General features: G+C 40.0%; 9 protein-coding genes across 9 annotated transcripts; 4 read left to right on the top strand and 5 right to left on the bottom strand.

Moving 5' to 3' along the window:
* Positions 1-6,910: 6,910 nt before the first annotated feature.
* On the top strand, positions 6,911-8,388 carry LOC130420486 (uncharacterized). Its single transcript, XM_056747788.1, has 2 exons — positions 6,911-7,362; positions 7,485-8,388. The coding sequence occupies exons 1-2, from the start codon at positions 7,020-7,022 to the stop codon at positions 7,808-7,810; spliced, it is 669 nt and encodes a 222-aa protein (XP_056603766.1). The 5' UTR covers positions 6,911-7,019; the 3' UTR covers positions 7,811-8,388.
* Positions 8,389-11,618: 3,230 nt separating this feature from the next.
* Positions 11,619-12,457, bottom strand: LOC130420499 (histone H2B-like). Its single transcript, XM_056747802.1, has one exon. The coding sequence runs from the start codon at positions 12,447-12,449 to the stop codon at positions 12,075-12,077; it is 375 nt and encodes a 124-aa protein (XP_056603780.1). The 5' UTR covers positions 12,450-12,457; the 3' UTR covers positions 11,619-12,074.
* Positions 12,458-13,351: 894 nt separating this feature from the next.
* On the bottom strand, positions 13,352-13,691 carry LOC130420502 (histone H4). The gene has a single exon (XM_056747805.1). The coding sequence runs from the start codon at positions 13,661-13,663 to the stop codon at positions 13,352-13,354; it is 312 nt and encodes a 103-aa protein (XP_056603783.1). The 5' UTR covers positions 13,664-13,691.
* Positions 13,692-14,551: 860 nt separating this feature from the next.
* On the bottom strand, positions 14,552-15,151 carry LOC130420490 (histone H3-like). Its single transcript, XM_056747793.1, has one exon. The coding sequence runs from the start codon at positions 14,996-14,998 to the stop codon at positions 14,588-14,590; it is 411 nt and encodes a 136-aa protein (XP_056603771.1). The 5' UTR covers positions 14,999-15,151; the 3' UTR covers positions 14,552-14,587.
* Positions 15,152-15,226: 75 nt separating this feature from the next.
* Positions 15,227-16,086, bottom strand: LOC130420492 (histone H2A-like). The gene has a single exon (XM_056747795.1). It carries the CDS (start codon positions 16,075-16,077, stop codon positions 15,691-15,693), a length of 387 nt encoding a protein of 128 aa, XP_056603773.1. The 5' UTR covers positions 16,078-16,086; the 3' UTR covers positions 15,227-15,690.
* A 623-nt stretch (positions 16,087-16,709) lies between these two features.
* On the bottom strand, positions 16,710-17,399 carry LOC130420489 (histone H1-like). The gene has a single exon (XM_056747792.1). The coding sequence runs from the start codon at positions 17,353-17,355 to the stop codon at positions 16,717-16,719; it is 639 nt and encodes a 212-aa protein (XP_056603770.1). The 5' UTR covers positions 17,356-17,399; the 3' UTR covers positions 16,710-16,716.
* A 3,217-nt stretch (positions 17,400-20,616) lies between these two features.
* LOC130420494 (histone H2A-like) lies at positions 20,617-21,003 on the top strand. The gene has a single exon (XM_056747796.1). It carries the CDS (start codon positions 20,617-20,619, stop codon positions 21,001-21,003), a length of 387 nt encoding a protein of 128 aa, XP_056603774.1.
* Positions 21,004-21,795: 792 nt separating this feature from the next.
* Positions 21,796-22,690, top strand: LOC130420503 (histone H4). The gene has a single exon (XM_056747806.1). The coding sequence runs from the start codon at positions 21,807-21,809 to the stop codon at positions 22,116-22,118; it is 312 nt and encodes a 103-aa protein (XP_056603784.1). The 5' UTR covers positions 21,796-21,806; the 3' UTR covers positions 22,119-22,690.
* Positions 22,691-22,712: 22 nt separating this feature from the next.
* On the top strand, positions 22,713-24,092 carry LOC130420500 (histone H2B-like). Its single transcript, XM_056747803.1, has one exon. The coding sequence runs from the start codon at positions 22,729-22,731 to the stop codon at positions 23,101-23,103; it is 375 nt and encodes a 124-aa protein (XP_056603781.1). The 5' UTR covers positions 22,713-22,728; the 3' UTR covers positions 23,104-24,092.
* Positions 24,093-24,505: the final 413 nt, after the last annotated feature.

The following is a 24,505-nucleotide window of genomic DNA, read 5'->3' as shown; positions in this document are numbered from 1 at the left end:
TGCCTTGCTACTTTTATATTTACCAAAAAAATAAATAATCTCAAGGGAATGTACAATTATTATACTTTTTTCTGTAATACAATTACACAAAACAAATTAAATTTATTTCTTTACATTTATTGAATGGGTGCAATTATCATACATTTCATCCAACACCGACAGACACATAAAAACAAGTTTTTGTAGATCAGTTTCTTTAAAAACACAAAACTGGGTGAATTAGGCACTCTAGATTCCTATTCTATATGTCAACAATGCACCATTAGAACAGTCAAAAATATATTATTGGCACATAGTTGGTTGGATCCGGCACGTCATAGACACTTGAAAAAATATCCCCTTAGATTAAGTTTTGTATGAAATTATCTAATTCTGACTAAACATTACAACGCCATACAGTAGGCAAACAGTAACCGAACTATACTATGTATTTCTGACCTAAGGCTAGTTCATACATTTCCATGAGGATTTAACGTGAAGGATAAAAACCTTTTATAGTAAAAATATGCACATGTACACACACACATATATATATATATATAACATTAGGATAAAGCGATTGCGGCCTTTTTTTGTCAACAAAAATTAGCATGCTAAGCTGCTAAATTACTTAACGATAATCAATCACAGAATAAAACACTTCCTCCCCACAGCGACAGATCAAATACTGCATTAAACAGTAAAATCAGTGTGCTCTTACCACAAGTTATTAAAAATAATCATATTATCATATTTATTTACCTTATAAAAGCAGCTTGATGTGATGTGCGTTGCCGTCTGACAATGAGACGCGTGAAGGATCCAGAAGGTTCGATGAAGTGGAAAATGAACAAACCGGTTGGGTCAAAATAACCCAACCCAGCTGTTCAGTGGTGAAAGAACCCCTACAGTCCATTTGACCCAGCATGAGCAAACCAACTGTGTGTTTACAGTACCTCAAACAACCCAAAATTATGACCCAGCACAATTAACCCAAAAATGTGTTTACAGAAATAACCCAGCATTTTTTAGAGTGTAATACATGCAGGATTTAAATGATTTAGGATGTTAAAAATATAGAAAACACACATTCATTACTGAAGACTAAAAGATTAAAACAGAAATAATTATTGTTGATTAAAGTCCTTTATATAGTAATTGTGTGTTTGGTTTTACTTATTAATAAAGTGGTTATGTAAACTGGACATAAACAGAAGCCTGTAAAGTGGGCTCAGAACAATCCCCATCACTGGACGATCACTGCACAGTAAAGTCTCTGGTGTAAAAATGAGTCCATACCTATAAGTGTTAAACTTTAATGAAATGCTTCATGCTGCAATGAATTCTGGGAGTCATGAATGAGGTTTGTATGATGCTTCAGAACATGAAACATGTTACCATTGTTGAAATTCATTTCATGAATCTTTATATATAGCAGAAGTTGAAAGTGGTAGAGTTTTTATAACTGAAATATTCTGATAAAGGTGCGCTGGCTCTAACCAAGATAATAAATATAATAGTAAAGATTAACTCTCAAATAAAAGCCTTCCATAAGTGAAGTAAACTCACCACATCATAATAATTGTGAACTTGGCACAAAACAGCCGAAAGCATCAGATCAATTTCTCTCAGGACTTTAATGCCATAACAATATGAGCTACAGACATCAGACAGAAACATTTACATTCAGAGTCAAACCACCCGACTAAAACAAACACTGATCACCATAATGGAGACATCAAACCTGTTATTTTCAGTAAAACATTAACAGAAAAAACTCTCTTTATTCTTAATAATATAAATAAGTAAAGATGTTGATGGTGTTTGTGAGATTGTGGCTGAAGTCAGTTGTAGTTTTAGTGTTTTATTTCTTTCTATTCTTGTTGTTTCTGTGTTCATCAGTGATTCTGCGTGTTATCACTTCATTATCTAAACTAAACATTCAGTGTCACATTTATCAGCCTGTAGTATGCACACTGAGCAGTGTTCATTTCATCTGGACTAACCCATGTGGGGTCTACATGGAACCCGCCAACAAAACCAGCTGAGGCCCAGAAGACAGACCACATCAAACCCATCTGGACCCCATACGTCTTCACTGGCTGCATGGATCACTCACTACTTCCTGAACACCTTAAAAACCACAGAACTAAAGCAACATCAAACTCACCACTAGATGGAGATCTAAACCCTAAATAAAGTAAACGGGAGAATTAGTGCAATAGAAAGCATTAAGAAATTACAGACAAACAATTAAGTGTATTATCAAAATAGACACAAAATGTAGAATCTGAAACATCAAACTTGTTCCAGTACAACAATTATTTATGCAGTTCATGGTGCATTAACTAATGTTAACAGGTACAATGTTTGATGTAGTAAATACTGATTAAATGATGTAGAAGTATTACAGATTCATTAGATTCATAGTAGATTCAACTGAAACTGACAGATTTTGCACTGCGACTTTTTCTTGTTTTCCAGTAAAAATGTTGAGAAATTCTTGAATAAAGATGCATCTTCCTAATGAGCAAAATGTCAGTGTACGCCACACTGCAAAAATGACTTTCTTACTTAGTCTTTCAACTGACTTAAGAAAATAAGTATTTTTTTAAGAAAAAAATATAAAATTTCAGTGAATTTGTGCCAAACAAGCAAAACAATCTGTCAATGGTGTAAGGAAAATAATCTGGTATTTAAGGTTTAATTTATTCTTAGTCCCTCAACTCAAGATTTGTTTGCTGGTTTTAAGCACAAATTGACTGAGATTTCATATTTCAGTTAAAAGACTAAAGTCATTTGTTGCTGTGTGGTGTACACAGTGACACAACAGTGACCTGGAGAGTGCAGTCACACCAAAACATAAAGATTAAGAGAAACAGAAAGTGTGTTCAGTTTTCTGACCGATCACGTCACAGTCGTGTTTCACGCTGTCATTTTCATCATTTGAGAGAAACTTTAAAATATTGCAGCAAACCTCTTATGCATTTAAAGAGAATTAAAGAGAACAACAGTTACAAAGTCAAGCAGAATCTTTAGAAAAATAAATCACATTTATTGAAACATTGTTTAGATGATAAGCAAACTGTAAGATATATGCATCAAGTTCAACCACCAACAGCTTTGTATGACTTCACTAAGACAAATGACAAATACAGTTATGATTCACTGCACAACACTACACTCTAGTGGTGACTCAAAGAACTGCGTCCCGATATTTCCCCACATGAGTTATGAGCACACAATTTTTGATTCACACAGTGATATAAGTTGTCTTGTTCCACGCTCCGTACACACAACACAGGGTCATTGTAACCTCATCATATAAACTAAAACTAACACAGCAATTCATTAAATTAGATAATCATTAAAATACAACAATTCCCCATTTTCAACGTTTGTCAGAGCTTGTCTGGACAGCAAGTCTGCTCCCACATTCATATGCCCCGGGATGTGAATTGCTCTGAGGGACAGAAATTTCAGATGGTGATGGTGGTCTAGTGGGTTAAACCACTGAACTGGTAAATCAAAGGTTGCTGGTTTGATCCCAGCAGCGACCACCAGAGTGTCCTTGAGCAAGACAGTTTACTCCATGTTGCTCCAGGGGGATTGTCCCTGTAATAAGTGCACTGTTTGTCGCTTTGGATAAAAGCGTCTGCCAAATGACTAAATGTAAATGTAAATATGCCCTCCGCCCAGGGCAGAATCTGCTGGACCAATTTGTTCAAGTGGCCTGACCGCAGTCCGCCCTGGTGATTTATGTACGAGACTACTGAAGTGTTGTCCACCCGCACTAGGACGTGGTAGCCTCGCAAATGCCGGAGGAAGTATTTCAGGGCCCGAAATACAGCCATCATTTCGAGGCAATTGATGTGCCAATCGAGAAGATGACCTCTCCAGGTCCCTTGGGCTGGACGGCCATTTAAGACCGCACCCCAACCCGTGAGGGATGCGTCTGTCGTTAGCATCTTGCAACGACAACACGAAACGAGAGTGGGACCTAAAGTCAGAAACCGAGGTCTGAACCACAAAGAAAGAGTGCGAAGCCCCTGGCGCGTCACCCTTATATGCCTCTGGGGGTTGGCCCTTGGATGAAACCCCCTGGCTCTGAGCCACAACTGAAACGGTCTCATATGCAGGAGGCCAAGAGGTATCACTGTGGAAGCCGCCGCCATGAGACCTAGAACTCTATGAAAGTAATGATTTGTCACTTTCTGGCCTAACCTGATGCTCCTCAAGGTGTTTTGTACGGACTCGACATGTGCCGGAGACAAATGTGCCTGCATTTCGATCGAGTCCCATATGACCCCGAGATACGTTGTATTTTGCGTAGGGGAAAGAACGCTCTTTTTGACGTTGAGTCTCAACCCTAGAGCTTTGAGATGAGCTAGGACGACATCCCGATGTCGAAGCGCTAGCTCTCGAGACTGAGCTAAAATCAGCCAGTCGTCTATGTAATTCAAAATGCGGATGCCCTGGAGTTGCAAAGGAGCCAGAGCTGCATCCATGCATTTTGTGTATGTGCGGGGTGACAAGGCTAGGCCGAATGGAAGAACCCGATACTGGTAAGCTTCGCCCCCAGATATCTGTCGTCAAGCTTTGAACCCTTGGGGGCCTCTTGTTCCTGCGGCCAGTCGAGGTGGAGCCTGTCGACTGCCTTGGTTACCGCCCCGATTAGATCCTCAAACGCCTTAGTATCGCGAGAGGAATGCTCGGAGGCGGTGCTATCTAACCCCGCAGAAACAAGAGAAGCCTCGTCCTCCGCCGGCTCAGAAGATGTGCCGTGGCATGCTCCAGAAGCGGACGCTAGGACGTCGCGGTTCGGCGAATGCACGGGAGAAGCGGACGGATCCGCCTGCCGTGCCTCAGCAAGCTCAAACCGCGAGCCCCAGGATGAGGAAGAGGTGGCTCGGTCTCGATTAAAAAAAAAGCCGAGCCGAGCACGCAGAACTCTGAAATCAAAGACATCACAGAGTTCACACTCTCCCTCAAGTCCCTGGGTGGGATGGTCAGCCCCCAAGCATTCAAAGCAGAACTCATGCTTGTCGAAATCGGAGAGGATCCTCTCACAAGGAGGAACACATCTCCGATCTGAGTCAGTCATGGTTTGGTTTAGTTTTCCTTATTCTTACAATAGGCTAAGTAACTCAGAGAGTGCTGGTCACTAGTGTAAGAATCTAGGTAATATCTTCTTTTTTTTTTCTATATTTGTTTGTAATAATAACAGAGAGGGAGACTTCTCCATCACAACACACGCACACACAAAGAGGTCCTTGAAGACAAAATAACCTGATGACGCGTCCGCATTCACGCGTATTTATAACCGGCAGGTGTGGGTGTAATTAGTCACGTCACCTGCCGAGGTTATTTAAAGCCAAAATAATTTTTGGCGTGTTTGACACACGTGCTTCACAACCGGTCGAACAAAGACTGTTCTCCCATAGCGTTTGAAACGCAGCATCGAGTGTAGCTTTTGATAGGGAACTGCGATACACAAATAAGAATTGAAAAGCACCCTTGTGTGCAAAAGAAAACCCAGAAGTGCACAAAGCGCCAGACAATACTCTGAAACATCATTGGTCAGCTACAACCACATAACACATTCTCATTGGCTAATCCACTGCCCAAGAAATAAAGATACCTTGGCTCAGATATATTAACAGTTATGTGTTAATGTTATTTGTAAGGGATACTCAATTCTCCTGGAACAGTGCAAGCGAACATGTGAATGTGTCAAAAATATTCAAACTACTTGTTATTTTCCAGTGTTATAACTTCTTAATTAAAGCATACGTGAATAATTTTGCATGATTATGAATAAGAGGCATATTTAACTGTAATAATTGTCATGTTACTGGAAAGGATAAAAACTCATTATTTGGTCATTTGGGTTCGGCGGTAGTAGTGTAGTACACCACCTTTTTTGGTAGGACTACACCACTGCTGTGGAGTAAGTGTGTTTATTAATGTCTGTGTCTGCTGCATCATGGGTAATCTGTTGATCTGTGGTTTGTAAGAAGTGTGAAGATGACCTCACTCATGTCCTGCTTTTGTGTGTGTGTGGAGACAGAAGAAGAACGGAGGTGTGATCAGCTTTAATGAAGGCTGTGCGTCTGCTCTGCTCGGGCAGGAAAGTCTTGTGTTGAATGAATCTGGAGAAAACCTTCATCATGTTAGTCCTGTTAAAGTCTCTGACAACAAAAGTCATAACTGAGCTCTGTGTCCAATTATTTTAAGACAACAGAAGTATTTTATAAATATCACCATTAAACTACAGAATGTGTTCTAGTCTATAATAGTGTCATGAGAAAAGAGGAAATGAGAAACACAGGAAGAGTTACAAATGTTCTCAGAATAACTATAAGTGGATGATGAGAAGAGACTCAGTAAGAGAAACACAACATGACTGAGAAGAGTGATATATGTCTGCTGGGACTGATCCTTCTCTCTTCACTATTCACAGGTAAACTATACAACACATTTATTTCATCAGATTTCATTTCATTACTCTCACTGACATTCTGACAAACATGTTCAGTTTCATCTCATGTCACATTTATTATAGATTTCATGTGTCTTATTCTCACGTTCAAAAGTCTGATGTCAAGAGTCAATAGTCTCTTTCACACATACAGCCTTTACTGGTTAATTGCAAGAAAATTGCAGTTAACAGATCATGTGTGAACAGGACCTTTAGGGTAAATCGTACTTCCATTTTTCAGATATAAAATCATACCGTCACCATATTTTCAAACATAGCTACGGTTGAACGTCCGCCTGATGACATCATATTACTGGCTGTGTGAACGCTGTCTTACTCTTAATTTAACAGAATGCCATTGTTTGTGTGAACAGGACATTACCTGAATGACTTTACCAGAAACGTACCAGCATTTCTGAGTGAAAAGGGATAAAGGAACTAGATCACATGTTTTACTGTCAAATCTTCTGATTTATGTGATATTAAAATAAGAAAACTCTATCTGTCATTGAGAGATAAATATTGAACTGTTTGAATATATTGTGAAGTATTAATATGAATGATGTCATCTGCTGTTTCAGGTGTGAGTGAAGCAGAAGTGAATGATGTGTTCATCAGTTCTGGTGAAAGTGTGTCTCTGTCCTGTAATGATGCTCTTCATCAATGCTCCTCAACTACATGGATCTATAATAATTATACAACATCATCTACAGTAGAAGTGTTTACTGGAGGAATAAATCGGAATAACACTGAAAGATCTGAGAGACTGAGTCTGACATCTAACTGCTCTCTCAACATCTATAAAACAACACAACATGATGCTGGAAGTTACATCTGCATACAATATGTGAATGGACGTCTACATGGACCTTATTCACATGTTTTTCTACATGTTCTTCATGGTCAGTGTGTCTCTTCATTTATATGAACACATGTTTAACTTCAGATCACAGTTCTCTTTATCTCTTGTGTTTTCACTGAAACTCATGAGTACTGAGAGTGTGTTGTGTGATTTGTGTTTCAGTGTCTTCATCATCATCATCATCATCACAGACTGAGATAAGAGCAAACACATCTGTCACTCTCTCCTGTCAGCTGTTTTCATATGACTGTGATCATGTGTTCAGTTATTATGAATACCAGCTGGTGTGGATGAATCAGACTGATGTTGATCTACAGACAGACTCCAGATATCAGATTAGATCAGATGAACTCTGTCTCATCTCTCTGACTACAACACTCGTGAATGAAGACGACAACACAGAGTTGAGATGTGTGCTCAAACACAAGAATGACATCAAGACCTCAGTCACATATACTGTCAGATTTACAGGTAAGACATCACTCTGACAGGAGTGTCCTGAACTCAAAGTGACTTCAGTCATTAAACTCTGTACTGATGATGAAGAAATGACATAAACATGAAATATGATTGTGATGTTCTACAGTATGATGTCTCTGAACATTCATCATCTTCTACAGATTCAAACAAGATTCTAGTGACCACCACAAACCCTGAGAGATTCTCAACTCATAACACACCAGAAACTACACAACAACAAGGTATATCATCGGCGTTTGTGTGTGTGTGTGTGTTTGTGTGTGTGTGTTTGTGTGTGTGTGTGTGTTTGTGTGTGTGTGTGTTTCCACATTATGACTCATCTAAACTAAAACTAAACTTTGTTTTTTACAGCATCATCTACAACATCAATAATAATAAGAGGTATGAAGTGTTGATTGTGATCCATGTGTCCTGTTACATAAGTACATGAGTGAAACTCTCACTGAACTCATCTTGTGTTTGTTTCTCATGTGTAGTGTTTGAGAGTTTGATGGATTTAATGGTGTTCTTGTGTCTTCTAGTGATTCTAGTGATTGTTGAGGTGTCAGTGTTTGCTGCTCCTACTGTCATTCTTCTTCAGATCATCTGTGCAGGAAGAGCGCGTGAGTTTTCATCATCATCATCATCATTCACATTCACCTGAAACAATCCAGAAAACAAACAGCAGAACTTCATCACTTTTATTGACTTTTATCTTCTCAGAAAACAGAAGAAGGACTCAGAACGCTCATCCAGAAGACACAGTGATGTCAGCAGTTTAGGAATAAAATCCTCTTTATGATTAAATTACAGCGAGGTTTATTTGATCAGATTTTACACATATGTGTGTAATGCTTTTAGTAGAAACCAGAATCTTTGCTGATTTGATTCCTTCACTGAGGTTTATATTATTCTGTTAAGTTACCTTTCCTTTAGTTTTGATTTCAGCTGTATTTGTTCATTTGTATATTTTGATGTGTTTAGTGATATGTGGTAAATGTAATGTATGTTTGGTTGTCCCCTCTTGTTTAGAATGGGCCCATCTTTTTCTTTATAATGTATTTGTTTGTTCGTTTGTGACCCTGAATGACAAAACGTTAAGTAGCACGGAACATTTTTAGTAAAAGACAAAAATACATCTTACGGGTCAAAATTATCGACAGTAAAGATCACGTTCCATGCAGATATTTTGTACATTTCCTACCTTAAATGTATAAATGTATATTTTTCTTGTTTTCCAGTAAAAATGTCTAAACATTCTAAAAATCAAGATGCATTTTCTTGACAAGTGAATTAACCTAAGAAAACAAGTTTTTTTTTTTTTTTTTTTTTTTTTGAAATTTCAGTGAATTTTTGCTTAAAACAAGCAAAAATCTGAGAGTGTAAAAACCTAAATATTGAGAAAATTGCCTGTGAAATTGTTAATGAGAGACACTGTGTACTGCAAAAAAATAACTTTATCACTTAGTCTTTGTTCTTGTTTTTCAGTGAAAATGTCAACAAATAAACTTGAATCAAGATGCATTTTCTTGATGAGCAAAATTACCGATGAAAATAAGTCTTGTTTTTAGTAAAAAAATATGAAATTTCAGTGAATGTTTGTTTAAAACAAGCAAAAAAAAAATATGCCAATGGGGTAAGAAAAGTAATCTTGAATTAAGGTTTACATTTTAGTAAGTCACTCAATTCAAGATTATTTTTCTTACCCCATTGGCAGAGAATCCTGAGTTTTCTGATCCAGAGAAGAGCCTGACAGCGTGTGTCCCACCCTGCGTTAGAGTTAGTGTAACCGGAACGCTCCGCACCGCTCTCAGCGGGCCTCGAACCGGTTTGGTCCTGCATGGGAGTCGGGCGCTCTAGCGAGAAGGTTAAAGACCGCAGTCTCTAGCATCTGTCGCTAGAGCGTCCTTGAGGCCGGGGAGTGAGGTTTACATACTGCACAGCTCTTCACTAGCTTGCCTCCGTTACATTAGCAACCCTGCTAATACTAACTAAATAAGAAAGTGATTTAAGTACAAGCACTACATAAAAAAACAAAACAGAAAACTGCATGCAGATCTGTCTCTAATCTGCTGCACTGTCTTCAGTATCAGCTTCCTTGTCAGGGAGCTGTCAATCAAAAACTCACTAGCCAATGAGGGTAAAGTGGCCATAAGTCCTCCACATGCCTCTGAAAGTGTAAATAAGAAAATCTAGCCAATCAGTCTAGACCAAGATTTAACTAAGGTAAACATTTAACTGAACGACTGCCTCCACAACCTCCTCATAGGCGGAACACAAGATGTGTGTGACTGGTCTACATCCCCTGAATCCATTCTCACCACATCTCATCTACCTCCTCAAAGCTAGAGGAGTGAAACACAGAAGCACAACCACTCACTCCTGTGAGAGACATGAGTCTAACCTAACACAAACCTTTCTGTCAAAGTCACCTGACATTATCAACATGGTTTAGTTCTGACACAGTTTAACTCTGAGTTCTTGACATATTTTATTACTGTTTTATAAACTATAGCGAATAAACTGTGATCGTATGAAACATGTTGAAGGTGTCTGAATACCTTTTGGTTTGACGTATATTTCTAATAAATGAGCACAAGAAAACTGAACATAATACAATTAAATACGTTTTGGTCTATGAAGAGACATCACTTCTCAATTTGTCAAATATTATTGCATCTGGTTTCACAGAAATACAACAATGTTGTCTCTCGAGAACATGCATCCTCTTTTGTCACCACATAATTCATTCATTTGTTGTGTTGTGCTATTGTTATACCTCAGAAGACCAGCAGAGGTCAGTGGTGGTGTGTGTTGTTGTGTAATGCATTGTTAAGAGAGATTGATATACACTCACTACCATTCTTTTTCTCCTACTATGACAGGCTATTGTAAAGTGGCTTTGTTTTGAAATATGAAACATGTATGTTGTAATTCTTAACATAAGAAATATTATTGTCAATATATTTTTACACATTCAGTCCCATATCTTATCACGTGTACATCAATATATAAAAAAGTATTTTATTGATTATGAAATTGCATATATTGGGACAATAACACTCACCTTAAGGATTATTAGGAACACCTGTTCAATATCTCATTAATGCAATTATGATGGTGGTGTAATGGTGTGGGGGATGTTTTCTTGGCACACTTTAGGCCCCTTAGGACCAATTGGGCATCATTTAAATGCCACGACCTACCTGAGCATTGTTTCTGACCATATCCATCCCTCTATGACCACCATGTACCCATCCTCTGATGGCTACTTCCAGCAGGATAATGCACCATGTCACAAAGCTCCAATCATTTCAAATTGGTTTCTTGAACATGACAATGAGTTCACTGTACTAAAATGGCCCCCACAGTCACCAGATCTCAACCCAATGGAGCATCTTTGGGATGTGGTGGAACGGGAGCTTCGTGCATCCCACAAATCTCCATCAACTGCAAGATGCTATCCTATCAATATGGGCCAACATTTCTAAAGAATGCTTTCAGCACCTTGTTGAATCAATGCCACGTAGAATTAAGGCAGTTCTGAAGGCGAAAGGGGGTCAAACACACTATTAGTATGGTGACCTTATAATCCTCTACGTGAGTGTATAAACAGTGTCAGCTGAAGATCTTGCACACCTCATTATTTTGCCATATTTCAGTATGTTCAATACAGTTTTAACCTACACACTTTCGAGTACAATATACAAGAAAATCTTCTGCTTTCCTCTATTTAAAACTCATATAAAGACTGAAGTTTACTGGTGTCTGAAGTCTATCATCAGATGTTTAGTGAAGTTGTCATTCAGTTACTCATCAAGTTTTGATATAACAAAATAACATTTTTAGTTTATTTGAAGTTGAGCAATAGTTTGTCTATTTATCAGTGGTATTTATCTTTAAAGACATCTTCAAACCATCTTTAAATTAAATACATATCAAGATTATTTGCAAATTAGAAAACTGTATACACTTTTCTATCTAAAGACTTCTAATTTTGTTTTACTGCAGTAAGTTCTACATTAGTGCCCATAATGAACCAAAATTAATCTTAATATTTTTAATAACTTTGTCACACAAATTAAGTCACTTTGAAAATCAAAAATGGCTGTTTTGTCTAATGGGAAAACCATCAAATGTAAACATATTTGACATTAATCAAATCGTAATTTATATCATAACACTAATGAAAAAAACACAATTCACATCTTTACAAAAACAATAATCTCTTTTAAAGGATTAAGTGTGTGGCTCTTAAAAGAGCCTTTGTGTGCGGCGGATGAAAGCGGCGCTTTACTTGGAGCTGGTGTACTTGGTGACGGCTTTGGTGCCCTCGGACACGGCGTGTTTGGCGAGTTCACCGGGCAGCAGCAGACGCACGGCGGTCTGGATCTCTCTCGACGTGATGGTGGAGCGCTTGTTGTAGTGCGCGAGACGAGACGACTCACCGGCGATGCGCTCGAAGATGTCGTTGACGAAAGAGTTCATGATGCCCATCGCCTTGGAAGAGATGCCGGTGTCGGGGTGGACCTGCTTGAGCACTTTGTACACGTAGATGGCGTAACTCTCCTTCCTGGACTTTCTGCGCTTCTTTCCTCCCTTAACGGCGGTCTTGGTGACGGCCTTCTTAGAGCCCTTCTTGGGCGCGGGTTTGGCTGGTTCAGGCATGATGCTTCTTCACAGATGAGTAAATGCTGAATGTTGAAGAGTCTCGTCGCTGTGGTATTTATTCACTCTCACATGCAAATGTTTAGCGTCACGGAGCCTGTTGTCTGATTGCGTGTCTTCGCCGGCCAAATCCCATAAAATGTGTTTATTGGTCAGCTCATAGTTTGACGGGTTCGATAGAGAGCCAATGAAAGTGTTTCCCGCCCAGTGTTTGAAATTTGAACATGACCATCCCCCGCGCGATTCAGTATTCACTTCCCGCTCTTTATCGAATTTGATTAAAAATAACATTTATATCTGTAGTACGTCATCGTGTCATCAAAGTCACTTAAAGAGTTCATACAAAAGCATTTCACCCTTTTATGCTTTATTCACAAACTTTGGGCAGCTTACGTTTCTATAGTTAGGCGATGATGATGGTGTTTCTTTTTCGAGCACCAGAAGTGTGTAACACAACAGATTAATCTCATCAGTTGAGGTTCTCCAAAACGCATCCGGGTTAATAAAACGTGACATTCATAACATTTCGTTTGATATGATATAACTTCTGAAGGTATAAACTACTCGAGTAATAAAGTGGCTTTTAGAAGAGCCGTTGTGTTTCATAAGTCTTGTTTCAAAGTGAAAGTACGTCATCGTGTCATTACAGTCCGTCAAAGTTTTCGTACAGAAAGCATTTCACTCGATTACACGTTATTCACGATACATTGCACGTGCAGACGTTTATAGTTACGCCATTATGACGGTGTTTCTTCTTCGAGCGAAGTATTTAACACAAGTTCTAAAAGTACGATTTCTCGTTAAATATGATTTATTTTATGAAATTCATCTCCTCAAGTGAGACAGTGGGTGGCTCTTAAAAGAGCCGTTGTGTTCAATGTTTTACTTCAGAATAAACGCGTTTAACCTCCGAAGCCGTACAGAGTGCGTCCCTGTCGTTTCAGCGCGTACACGACGTCCATGGCGGTGACGGTCTTTCTCTTGGCGTGCTCGGTGTAGGTGACGGCGTCACGGATAACGTTCTCCAGAAACACCTTCAACACACCGCGAGTCTCCTCGTAGATGAGACCTGAGATACGTTTCACTCCGCCGCGTCGAGCAAGACGACGGATGGCAGGCTTGGTGATGCCCTGGATGTTATCACGCAGAACTTTTCGATGACGCTTCGCGCCTCCTTTTCCGAGTCCCTTTCCGCCTTTGCCTCTTCCAGACATGATGAAATGTTAGCTAAGAATAAAGCTTATCAATGGGAGAAAACCGTCGGCAGAGTGTTTAAACATGTGCTTATAGGACCTAATAGAAACATGCAGACGAGGGCGGGAACAGCCCACGTCATTTACATGTTTTTTCTTCACGCCTCTGCCATCCCAATGCTTTCAGTAAAAACAAACGTTGTGTAATTTACAAAAAAACAACAACTTCAAGATTTTCTAAGAAACTAAACAATAAACTTTAAATGATAGTTCATCCAATAAAATGATGTCATCATTTATTCTGCCTCATGATATTTCATATCCCTTTAAATGACTTTGTTCTCACAAACACAGATTAAGATATTTGTAAGAATGTCAGCAATTTTCAATCCTTTGACATCATTGACTGCCACAACAGGAACAATTCAATGTTAGTCAAAGGTGCACTGAACGGATGGTTTCATAAATAGTTCAAAATATCTCACTTTGTTCAACAGACATATTTGTAATACTAAGGGAGTGGATGATGTAACAGAACTGAAACTTCTCAACAGAACAAAGAAATTTAAAGTAAATAGAATTTTTATTTTTGGGTGAACTAGCCCTTTAAATTGTAATTATAGATTATATAGAAATGATTGACGACCACTAGCCAAATTTGGTTCGTTTTTAATCTACTAGCAAAATGAATATTAAAGTGTGTTTGAGGGAAGGGAAGTAAATTACATGTGATCAGACGCCCTTAAGAAGAATGATTTAGCGAGCGAACACGAGATATCTCTGCTGATTGAAGAGACACTGATAAGATAATGATTCCTTCTTAATATTGAACCATCACGCTAATCACAATAATGTTAATCATTGGCAAAAAAAAGATGGAAATCGTGTCGTTCAGTTGATGTGGTGGCTCTTAAAAGAGCCGTTGAGTTGTTTTTAAAGCGGGACTTAAGCGCGCTCTCCGCGGATGCGGCGGGCCAGCTGAATGTCTTTGGGCATGATGGTGACCCTCTTAGCGTGGATGGCGCACAGGTTTGTGTCCTCGAACAGACCGACCAGATAAGCCTCGCTGGACTCCTGCAGAGCCATGACGGCGGAGCTCTGGAAGCGCAGATCCGTCTTGAAGTCCTGAGCGATCTCTCTCACCAGGCGCTGGAAAGGCAGTTTGCGGATGAGCAGCTCGGTGGACTTCTGGTAGCGGCGGATCTCTCTCAGAGCCACGGTGCCGGGCCTGTAACGATGAGGCTTCTTCACGCCGCCGGTGGCGGGAGCGCTCTTACGGGCGGCTTTGGTGGCGAGCTGCTTCCTCGGGGCTTTGCCACCGGTGGACTTACGAGCGGTCTGCTTGGTTCTTGCCATTGCTGCTGAATCTTCTGTGTTCAGTACAGAATATGTCTGTTGTGTCGGTGTGCCTGTTTATAAAGGCTAAAACGCGCAGCACGTCAAGGGCACGGAGACACTCGATTGGCTGATTTGTGACGTCACCTCGAGACAATGAGCCAATGGCCGCGCCATATGCGTTCAAATGAAACTGGCGGGACATTGCGTTTAAATCTCGCGTCACGGACACAAGACAAGATCATCATATAATTTCTCTTTATCTCTTTATTTAATACTCGTGTATTATTCCTCTGATCAGACATTTGCACGTTGCTATTTAACAAAGTTCACATATAAAGGTCTTCACATACAAATCAAATTAAAATAATCCTTTATGTTAAATCACAAGCGCAGCAACAAAGTTTTTAAGGACAGAAGCGCTCCGCTTTCCCACGCGTTTCTTAACTTAAACCCGTTAAAACAAGACGCTTTACAATTATTATTTTACTCTGATAAACCGTCAAAGGCACGAGTAAACAGATATATTGTAGAACATTTGGGGCAGTGGTCTCACATACTGATCTGGAGAATGCGACCTCATTTATAGCAGGTCTATGATAATGCATTAATATACAAACTCGATGGATTAAATCAGAAACCTCGTCGCTCTCTCAGTGATAATGTGGGTGGCTCTTAAAAGAGCCTTTGGTTTGAAATGAACTGTCCCCCGTTTACTTTGCCTTAGCGGGTTTGTCGGTCTTCTTGGGCAGTAACACCGCCTGGATGTTGGGCAACACACCGCCCTGAGCGATCGTCACGCCGCCCAGAAGTCTGTTCAACTCCTCGTCGTTACGCACGGCCAGCTGTAGATGGCGGGGAATGATCCGACTTTTCTTGTTGTCCCGAGCGGCGTTTCCGGCCAACTCCAAGATCTCAGCGGTGAGATACTCGAGGACAGCGGCGAGATAAACTGGAGCTCCGGCACCGACGCGTTGTGCGTAGTTACCTTTGCGAAGTAGCCTGTGAACACGGCCGACGGGAAACTGAAGACCCGCTCTGGATGACCGCGTCTTAGCTTTCGCTCTTGATTTACCGCCAGTTTTACCTCTTCCACTCATTGTTGAATAAGATATAAAATCCTCACGATTACAGAAAGACGAAGGAAATGTGAGATGAAGTTTGTGGGTTTCAGAACTTATACGTGCCTATCGTTCGCTTATTGGTTGGAGTCTGTGAAAAGTTAAAACCAATCACTGAACTTCCCTCCAAAAACCAAAGCCCGCCCATTTCTTCCCGTCTGCCTGTTTTGTTTCAGTTTTTGATCACGTGATCTTTCACTACATTAAATCTTATATCTGCGGTCTTTACAGACACGTCTATAGGAAACAACAGTATGAACAAAAGCAAACATTTAAACTGACAACATAACTTCAGATGTTGCGCCGATTATGAATTAAATGCTCTGACGATCATAACTTGTGTTCTTAACTTGAACCAGATTTCTCAGCGTATTCATTTATTAAGAGTTTTCCTGTAGCTTAGAAGAGTAAGGTTGTGGGTTCGAGCCCAGATATCTATGTATAAATGTAAAGGATAATGCACTGTAAGTAGCTTTGGATAAAAGCGTCTGCCAAATGAACAGATTTAAATGTAAGAACACAACCATAATATCAACATATCACTGAAACACAACTCTTTAGTGGGCTGGTGGTGGCTCTTAAAAGAGCCTTTTGTAATAGAAAGTCTGGAGAAGGAATCTACCTCTTTTTCGGGGCGGCCCTTTTAGGCTTCGCTGCTTTGGGCTTTGTCGTCTTGGGTTTTGCCGCCTTGACCTTCTTGGGGCTTTTAGCTGCTTTCTTCGGACTCTTGGCTGCCTTCTTGGGGGCCGCTGGCTTCTTCGCCTTCTTGGGGCTCTTCGTTGCCTTTTTAGCGGCGGTGGCGGCAGGTTTCTTGGCCTTCTTGGGAGATTTCTTTGCGACGGTCTTCTTTGCCGCTGCGGTCTTCGGCTTCTTGGCAGCAGCAGCGGGCTTCTTCACTGCGGGCTTCCTTGCTTTAGGAGCGGCTTTCTTCGCTGGCTTCTTAGTCTCGACTTGTTTTTTGTTGAGTTTGAAAGATCCTGAAGCACCGGTTCCTTTAGTCTGGACCAGTGTGCCTTTAGTCACGAGGCTCTTGATGGCGAGCTTGACGCGGGAGTTGTTCTTCTCCACATCGTATCCGCCGGCGGTGAGAGCTTTCTTCAGGGCGGCCAGAGACACACCGTTTCTCTCCTTGGAGGCCGTCACGGCTTTAACGATGAGATCACTCGCACCTGGACCCGCTGTCTTGGGTTTGGCTGCAGATTTCTTCTTGGGCGCTTTCGCCGGCGGGGCTGCTGGAGCTGGAGCGGTTTCTGCCATTTCTGAGGTAAACAGCTTTCGGTCACAGTCTATAGTTGATCAGTAATGCGGAAGGACTGAGCGGCTCTGCGCTCTTAAACACTACATGAGAACCATATAGACTCAGCTCGTCCTGTCAGTGTCTGCGCGCCACTGTGAGCCGCAAACTCTTGTGTTTTCTCCTGCGACATTTCCAGTAAATATCAGAGTTTTAAAATCATTTGACGGAGTGAAAACAGCGTAAACACAGAGCAGAGATCCAGAGCTTTATTCAGACACTAAACTACACGACAGTAAAGGGTTTATTATTTCACTGTTACATTAAAAACACGACCAGCATCGATCTCTGGAGAAAAGCTGCGCATTAATTTCATGTGATTTGTTTGTGTAAACATTGATGAAACATTAAACATGTTTTCTGTTTATTTAACATACATGTAATAAATGACTTGAGTTAAGTTAATGTCATTCAGGGACTTGTAAAGTGTTTCATACAGAAGTTGTTTTGATCAGATTGAAACACACGAACACTCTCGAGGTATTTGTGTGAATGACACAAGGCTGTTTGTGTTACTGATGTGTAAATGTTTTATATTCAGACTGACGAAATGATCAAATGGAGAATAAATATGGATTAAACATAATAAAACTAAATCTTTTTGTCCAGTATTGACATTGAATTCTTTTTTCTTACAGACAAGCAAGTTTGCTGCAGTCAGTCTTGGGTTCTGAATGATTGAAACGTTAAAGCAGTTATTATTATTACTTTTATTTAGTGTTTTATCTTCTGTAAATTCTTTTTTTTGTTTGTTTTGCAGACATATTGAACACAAGTACTTTTTATTGTTTTTTTTAGTCTGTCTGTAACAAAAAAAAGAAGAAAACTGTGAATCTGTCCAGGATGTCTTTGGCATATGTACATAAACTGACTTGTTTTAAAGATTAATCTTTTATTAATTAAAGTGCTTTATTCAGTCACTATACACTACCAGTCAAACGTGTTTGAACACTTGAATGAAATGTTTCTCGTGGTCTTAAAAATGATTTAATCTGAAGGTGCTTAAATGTCTGATATTATACATAGACAGGAAATGTACTAATTTAAATATCTTCATTATCAACTAATATATCTGTGTATATATATATAAAAACGTTTTTGATATGGATGAATTGACTAAATAATGCAAAAGAGCAACCAATAAGAACTCACATGAGAACTTGTTTAGTGTTGTTTGAAAAGAATCTTCTAGGTGAAACCTCAAGCAGTTGATGATTAAATTAATTTCTGCAAATATCAGGCAAACAATGACTACATTGAAGATGTATATAACAGGTTTATAGCAGATACATAACATTTTTTATTTGATTGTTTAGATTTTTTCATTCACAACATCATCAGTCCACAGTTGCCTTTTTCTAAATGTGGAAAAAATATGAATAAATGAGGGATTAAGTGTTTGAAAACTTTTGACCAGTATTGTAAATTGCTTTTTATAAAAATGTGCTTACATTTAATCATTTAACAGACACTTTTACAATGAGGTAAACAACAGAAGCAATTGAAACAACATCAGGACAAAGAGCATATGTGCAGTAAAACTGGTCTCTAGGGCCGGCCCTATGATTTTCGGGATCCTAAACTGAATCATATCTGACAATGTCAAATTAACAACACATTATTATCCCTTTACAGCTTTCCTGTAGCTCAGTGGTTAGAGCATGGTTCTTGCAACACTGAGATCATGGGTTCGGTCACAGGGATTGAACGCTTACCCTTTTCTTGATCCTTTATTTTCTACTCTTCTTTCCTCTTCTTTTTCTTCTTTCCTCTTCTTCCTCTTCTCTGCACCAGACAGATATTGCCGCCTTAAATTTTTAATCTTTGCACAGTTTAAAGCTAACACACATGATGATTGACAATGACACAACGAGCAAGTAAATTACATTTTGAGGCATGGCAGGCGGTCCCCTAGTGGCCATGGAGGCCCCATGCAACTGCCTATATCGCTTATTAGGTAGGGCCGGCACTGCTCATAGCCTAACACAAAGATAAGATTGTTTTTTTGATTGAAAGAGTAGAAAAGAAACAGAAGTCTGAATTGATGGGTCAGCTGTTGACAGATGAGATGTGTTTTCAGATGATTTTTAAAGATGGACACAGAATCTGATGATCTTGTAGCAGCGGGCAGATCATTACACAAATGTGGAACAGATCCAGAGAAAGTATGTGAGAGAGATTTTTGACCTTTTTGTGATCACAGCACAAGACGTGGTTCATGTGCAGAGTGGAGGGATCTGACGGGTACATAAGTCTGTATGAGCGAGTGAAGATATGGAGCTGCAGAACCAGTGGTGGTCTTGTAGGCCGAGAGCAGAGCTTTGAGTTTGATGAGAGCGACTACAGGAGTCAATGTAACTGAATGAAGAGAGGAGTGATGTGTAACAATGATTGAATTTCCCCTTTTATGTGTGTTGATACAAAAAGCATGTGGTGCCATTTCTTTATAGTCCTTACAAATATTGTACATTTCAATTTGTAAATTTATATTACCCTTTTCAATAAACTTCACTTCCTTCATCTCTTTATCTGCCTTGAGATTGCAGAAGTGTTAAAATGTGAAAGATTTGATTCAACTTTAAATGATAATCAGGAAATAATTGACTTAATGAGAAAGAGAGATGGGTCTTTAAATGATAATGAGGAAATACTTTTCTGTATGAGAAGGAGAGATGTAACATAAAGTGATAATTCACCCCAAAAATGAAAAGCCTGTCATCATTTACCCAACCACAGGTTGTTTGTCCAGTGTACGTTTCTTTGTTCTAATGAACATGAAGGAAGATATTTGGAAGAATGTCGCTAACCAAACAGATTTCATCCCCTTTGACTCCCATTGAATTTATTTGATGTACTGTGGCACCAAATTGGGGATGAGATCTGTTTGAATACTCAAATTCTTCCAAATAGCCTTCTTTGCGTTTAGCCTAGTGTTAATTTTGGAACAATCATATGGTAAGTAAATAATGACAAATTAGTTTTTTTGGATGAACAATCACTTTAAGTTTTCTCATTATATCAAAACTGTTGTGCGTCACACAGCATCTGTGAGGAGAAAGAGGGGGTTGGGCTTTGAGTTTGGAGGGAAGTTGACTGATTGGTTTAAAGTTTTACCGACTCCAACCAATAGTCGACAGGCAGAGGGTTTCAAATATTGAGAACTGCAGCGCTTAAGCTTCATCTTTCTTTCTTACAGAGTAAGTAAAATTCCACAGCTGAAGGAAATGAGCGGCAGAGGCAAAACCGGCGGCAAAGCGAGAGCTAAGGCCAAGACTCGCTCCTCTAGAGCGGGACTTCAGTTCCCCGTGGGCCGCGTCCACAGACTCCTCCGTAAAGGCAACTATGCGCATCGTGTGGGTGCTGGCGCCCCGGTGTATCTGGCCGCCGTGCTCGAGTATCTGACCGCTGAGATCCTCGAGTTGGCCGGAAACGCTGCTCGTGACAACAAGAAGACTCGCATCATCCCCCGTCACCTGCAGCTGGCGGTGCGCAACGACGAGGAACTGAACAAACTTCTGGGAAGAGTGACCATCGCTCAGGGCGGCGTTCTGCCCAACATCCAGGCCGTGCTGCTGCCTAAGAAGACTGAGAAGCCCGCCAAGACCAAGTAAACGGGCGACAGTTCGTTTCAAACCAAAGGCTCTTTTAAGAGCCACCCACTTCACCTATAAAAGAACAATGCGATACCTGTGTCTCCCTGCCGGTTAATTACAGTCTAAAACTGCACATTCTGCTTTCAATTCATAAACCTGTATTGGATTATTACTGGTCTGAGACGACAAACCGAGTCTAATGTTCAGTCAAACAGCTGAAGAATAATTGTAGTCTCCCGAGTCATGTATAACCGGCTCTCGTATATTGAAGTTGAGAGTTTGTGTCAGTAAACGTGTTCATGCTGCACTTATGATGAGATGTGAAGAAATGTTAGTTTGAATCTTAGGCGATAACTTTTTTTATCGCCTTTTTTTTTAACGTTTGTTGATCTGCAAAAGTTGCAAATTTCTGTTCAGATAAAATGACACGAGTATAAAATAAAGAAGTCAGGAGAAATATTTATAGTTCAATTTTATTCTGTTTCTTATAAAATCTTAAAAGTCACGCTTCTTTGTACATTAGATTATGTTGTACTCGGGTAGAATAGAACAACGCCGAGGTCATGGGTTCGATCTCAGGGGATTAAACACTCAGAGACAAATGTATAAGATAATGTGATGTACGTCACTGTGGATAAAATCATCTGCTAAATACATAAATGTATATTTACTGATTTACTGAAGGAGCGGTGAGGAAAATAAAAAAGTGACGTGCCACTAGCACCGCCCTTGCGTGTTTCAAATAGGTCCTGTAGATACATACAAAATGTATCCGCTGTCCTTATTAAAGCATAACGTTTGTATCTGTACTCTCGTGCATCATGTCTGGAAGAGGTAAAGGCGGAAAGGGACTCGGAAAAGGAGGCGCGAAGCGTCATCGCAAAGTTTTGCGTGATAACATCCAGGGCATCACCAAGCCCGCCATCCGTCGACTTGCTCGTCGCGGCGGAGTGAAACGTATCTCCGGTCTGATCTACGAGGAGACTCGCGGTGTGTTGAAGGTGTTCCTGGAGAATGTTATCCGTGACGCCGTCACCTACACAGAGCACGCCAAGAGAAAGACCGTCACCGCCATGGACGTCGTGTACGCGCTGAAACGACAGGGACGCACTCTGTACGGCTTCGGAGGTTAAACGCGTTTATTCTGAAGTAAAACATTGAACACAACGGCTCTTTTAAGAGCCACACACTGTCTCATTCGAGGAGTTTAATTTCATAAAATAAATCATATTTAACGAGAACTTGAACTTTTAGAACTTGTGTTAAACACTTCGCTCGAAGAAGAAACACCATCATCATGGCGTAACTATAAGCGTCAGCACGTGCAATGTATCGTGAATAACGTGTAATCGGGTGAAATGCTTTCTGAACGAAATCTTTAAGTGACTTTGATGACACGATGACGTAATTCTGTTCTAGTGTAGAGTTAATACAGAAATAAACGTTTTATTTAAATTCAAATTCGATAAAGAGCGGGAAGTGCAAACAAAGGAAACTGAGTCGCTTGTGGGAGGGTCATCTTCAAACACGAGACTGTGGGCGGGAAACACTTTCATTGGCTCTCTATCCAACCCGTCAAACTATGAGCTGACCAATAAACACATTTTATGGGATTTGGCCGGCGAAGACATGCAATCAGACAACAGGCTCCGTTACGCTAAACATTTGCATGTGAGAGTGAATAAATACCACAGCGACGAGACTCTTCAACATTCAGCATTTACTCATCTGTGAAGAAGCATCATGCCTGAACCAGCCAAACCCGCGCCCAAGAAGGGCTCTAAGAAGGCCGTCACCAAGACCGCCGTTAAGGGAGGAAAGAAGCGCAGAAAGTCCAGGAAGGAGAGTTACGCCATCTACGTGTACAAAGTGCTCAAGCAGGTCCACCCCGACACCGGCATCTCTTCCAAGGCGATGGGCATCATGAACTCTTTCGTCAACGACATCTTCGAGCGCATCGCCGGTGAGTCGTCTCGTCTCGCGCACTACAACAAGCGCTCCACCATCACGTCGAGAGAGATCCAGACCGCCGTGCGTCTGCTGCTGCCCGGTGAACTCGCCAAACACGCCGTGTCCGAGGGCACCAAAGCCGTCACCAAGTACACCAGCTCCAAGTAAAGCGCCGCTTTCATCCGCCGCACACAAAGGCTCTTTTAAGAGCCACACACTTATTCCTTTAAAAGAGATTCTCATGTTTGTAAAGTTGTGAGCTGTATTTTTTTCATTAGTGTTATGATTTAAATTACGATTTGATTAATGTCAAATATGTTTACATTTGATGGTTTTCTCTTAGACAAAACAGCCATTTTTGATTTTCACAGTGACTTAATTTGTGTGACAAAGTTATTAAAAATATTTAAATTAATGTTGGTTCGTTACGGGCACTAATGTAAAACTTACTGCAGTAAAACAAAATTAGAAGTCTTTAGATAGAAAAGTGTATACAGTTTTCTAATTTGCAAATAATCTTGATATGTATTTAATTTAAAGATGGTTTGAAGATGTCTTGAAATATAGATACCACTGATAAATAGACAAACTATTGCTCAACTTCAAATAAACTAAACATGTGTTATTTTATATCAAAACTTGATGAGTAACTGAATGACAACTTCACTAAACATCTGATGATAGACTTCAGACACCAGTAAACTTCAGTCTTTATATGAGTTTTAAATAGAGGAAAGCAGAAGATTTTCTTGTATATTGTACTCGAAAGCGTGTAGGTTAAAACTGTATTGAACATACTGAAATATGGCAAAATAATAAAGAAGTGTGCAAGATCTTCAGCTGACACTGATTATAGTCTCACCTAAAGGATTATTAGGAACACCATACTAATAGTGTGTTTGACCCCCTTTAACCTTCAGAACTGCCTTAATTCTACGTGGCATTGATTCAACAAGGTGCTGAAAGCATTCTTTAGAAATATTGGCCCATATTGATAGGATAGCATCTTGCAGTTGATGGAGATTTGTGGGATGCACGAAGCTCCCGTTCCACCACATCCCAAAGATGCTCTATTGGGTTGAGATCTGGTGACTGTGGGGGCCATTTTAGTACAGTGAACTCATTGTCATGTTCAAGAAACCAATTTGAAATGATTGGAGCTTTGTGACATGGTGCATTATCCTGCTGAAAGTTGCCATCAGAGGATGTGTACATGGTGGTCATAGAGGGATGGATATGGTCAGAAACAATGCTCAGGTAGGCCTTGGCATTTAAATGATGCCCAATTGGTCCTAAGGGGCCTAAAGTGTGCCAAGAAAACATCCCCCACACCATTACACCACCACCATAATTGAATTAATGAGATATTGAACAGGTGTTCCTAATAATCCTTAAGGTGAGTGTTATTGTCCCAATATATGCAATTTTATAATCAGTAAAATACTTTTTAATATATTGATGTACACGTGATAAGATATGGGACTGAATGTGTAAAAATATATTGACAATAATATTTCTTATGTTAAGAATTACAACATATATGTTTCATATTTCAAAACATAGCCACTTT

Source organism: Triplophysa dalaica, chromosome 5 (assembly GCF_015846415.1).
Source record: "Triplophysa dalaica isolate WHDGS20190420 chromosome 5, ASM1584641v1, whole genome shotgun sequence".
NCBI classification, from domain to species: domain Eukaryota; kingdom Metazoa; phylum Chordata; class Actinopteri; order Cypriniformes; family Nemacheilidae; genus Triplophysa; species Triplophysa dalaica.
This window is presented reverse-complemented; position numbering and strand designations above follow the sequence as displayed.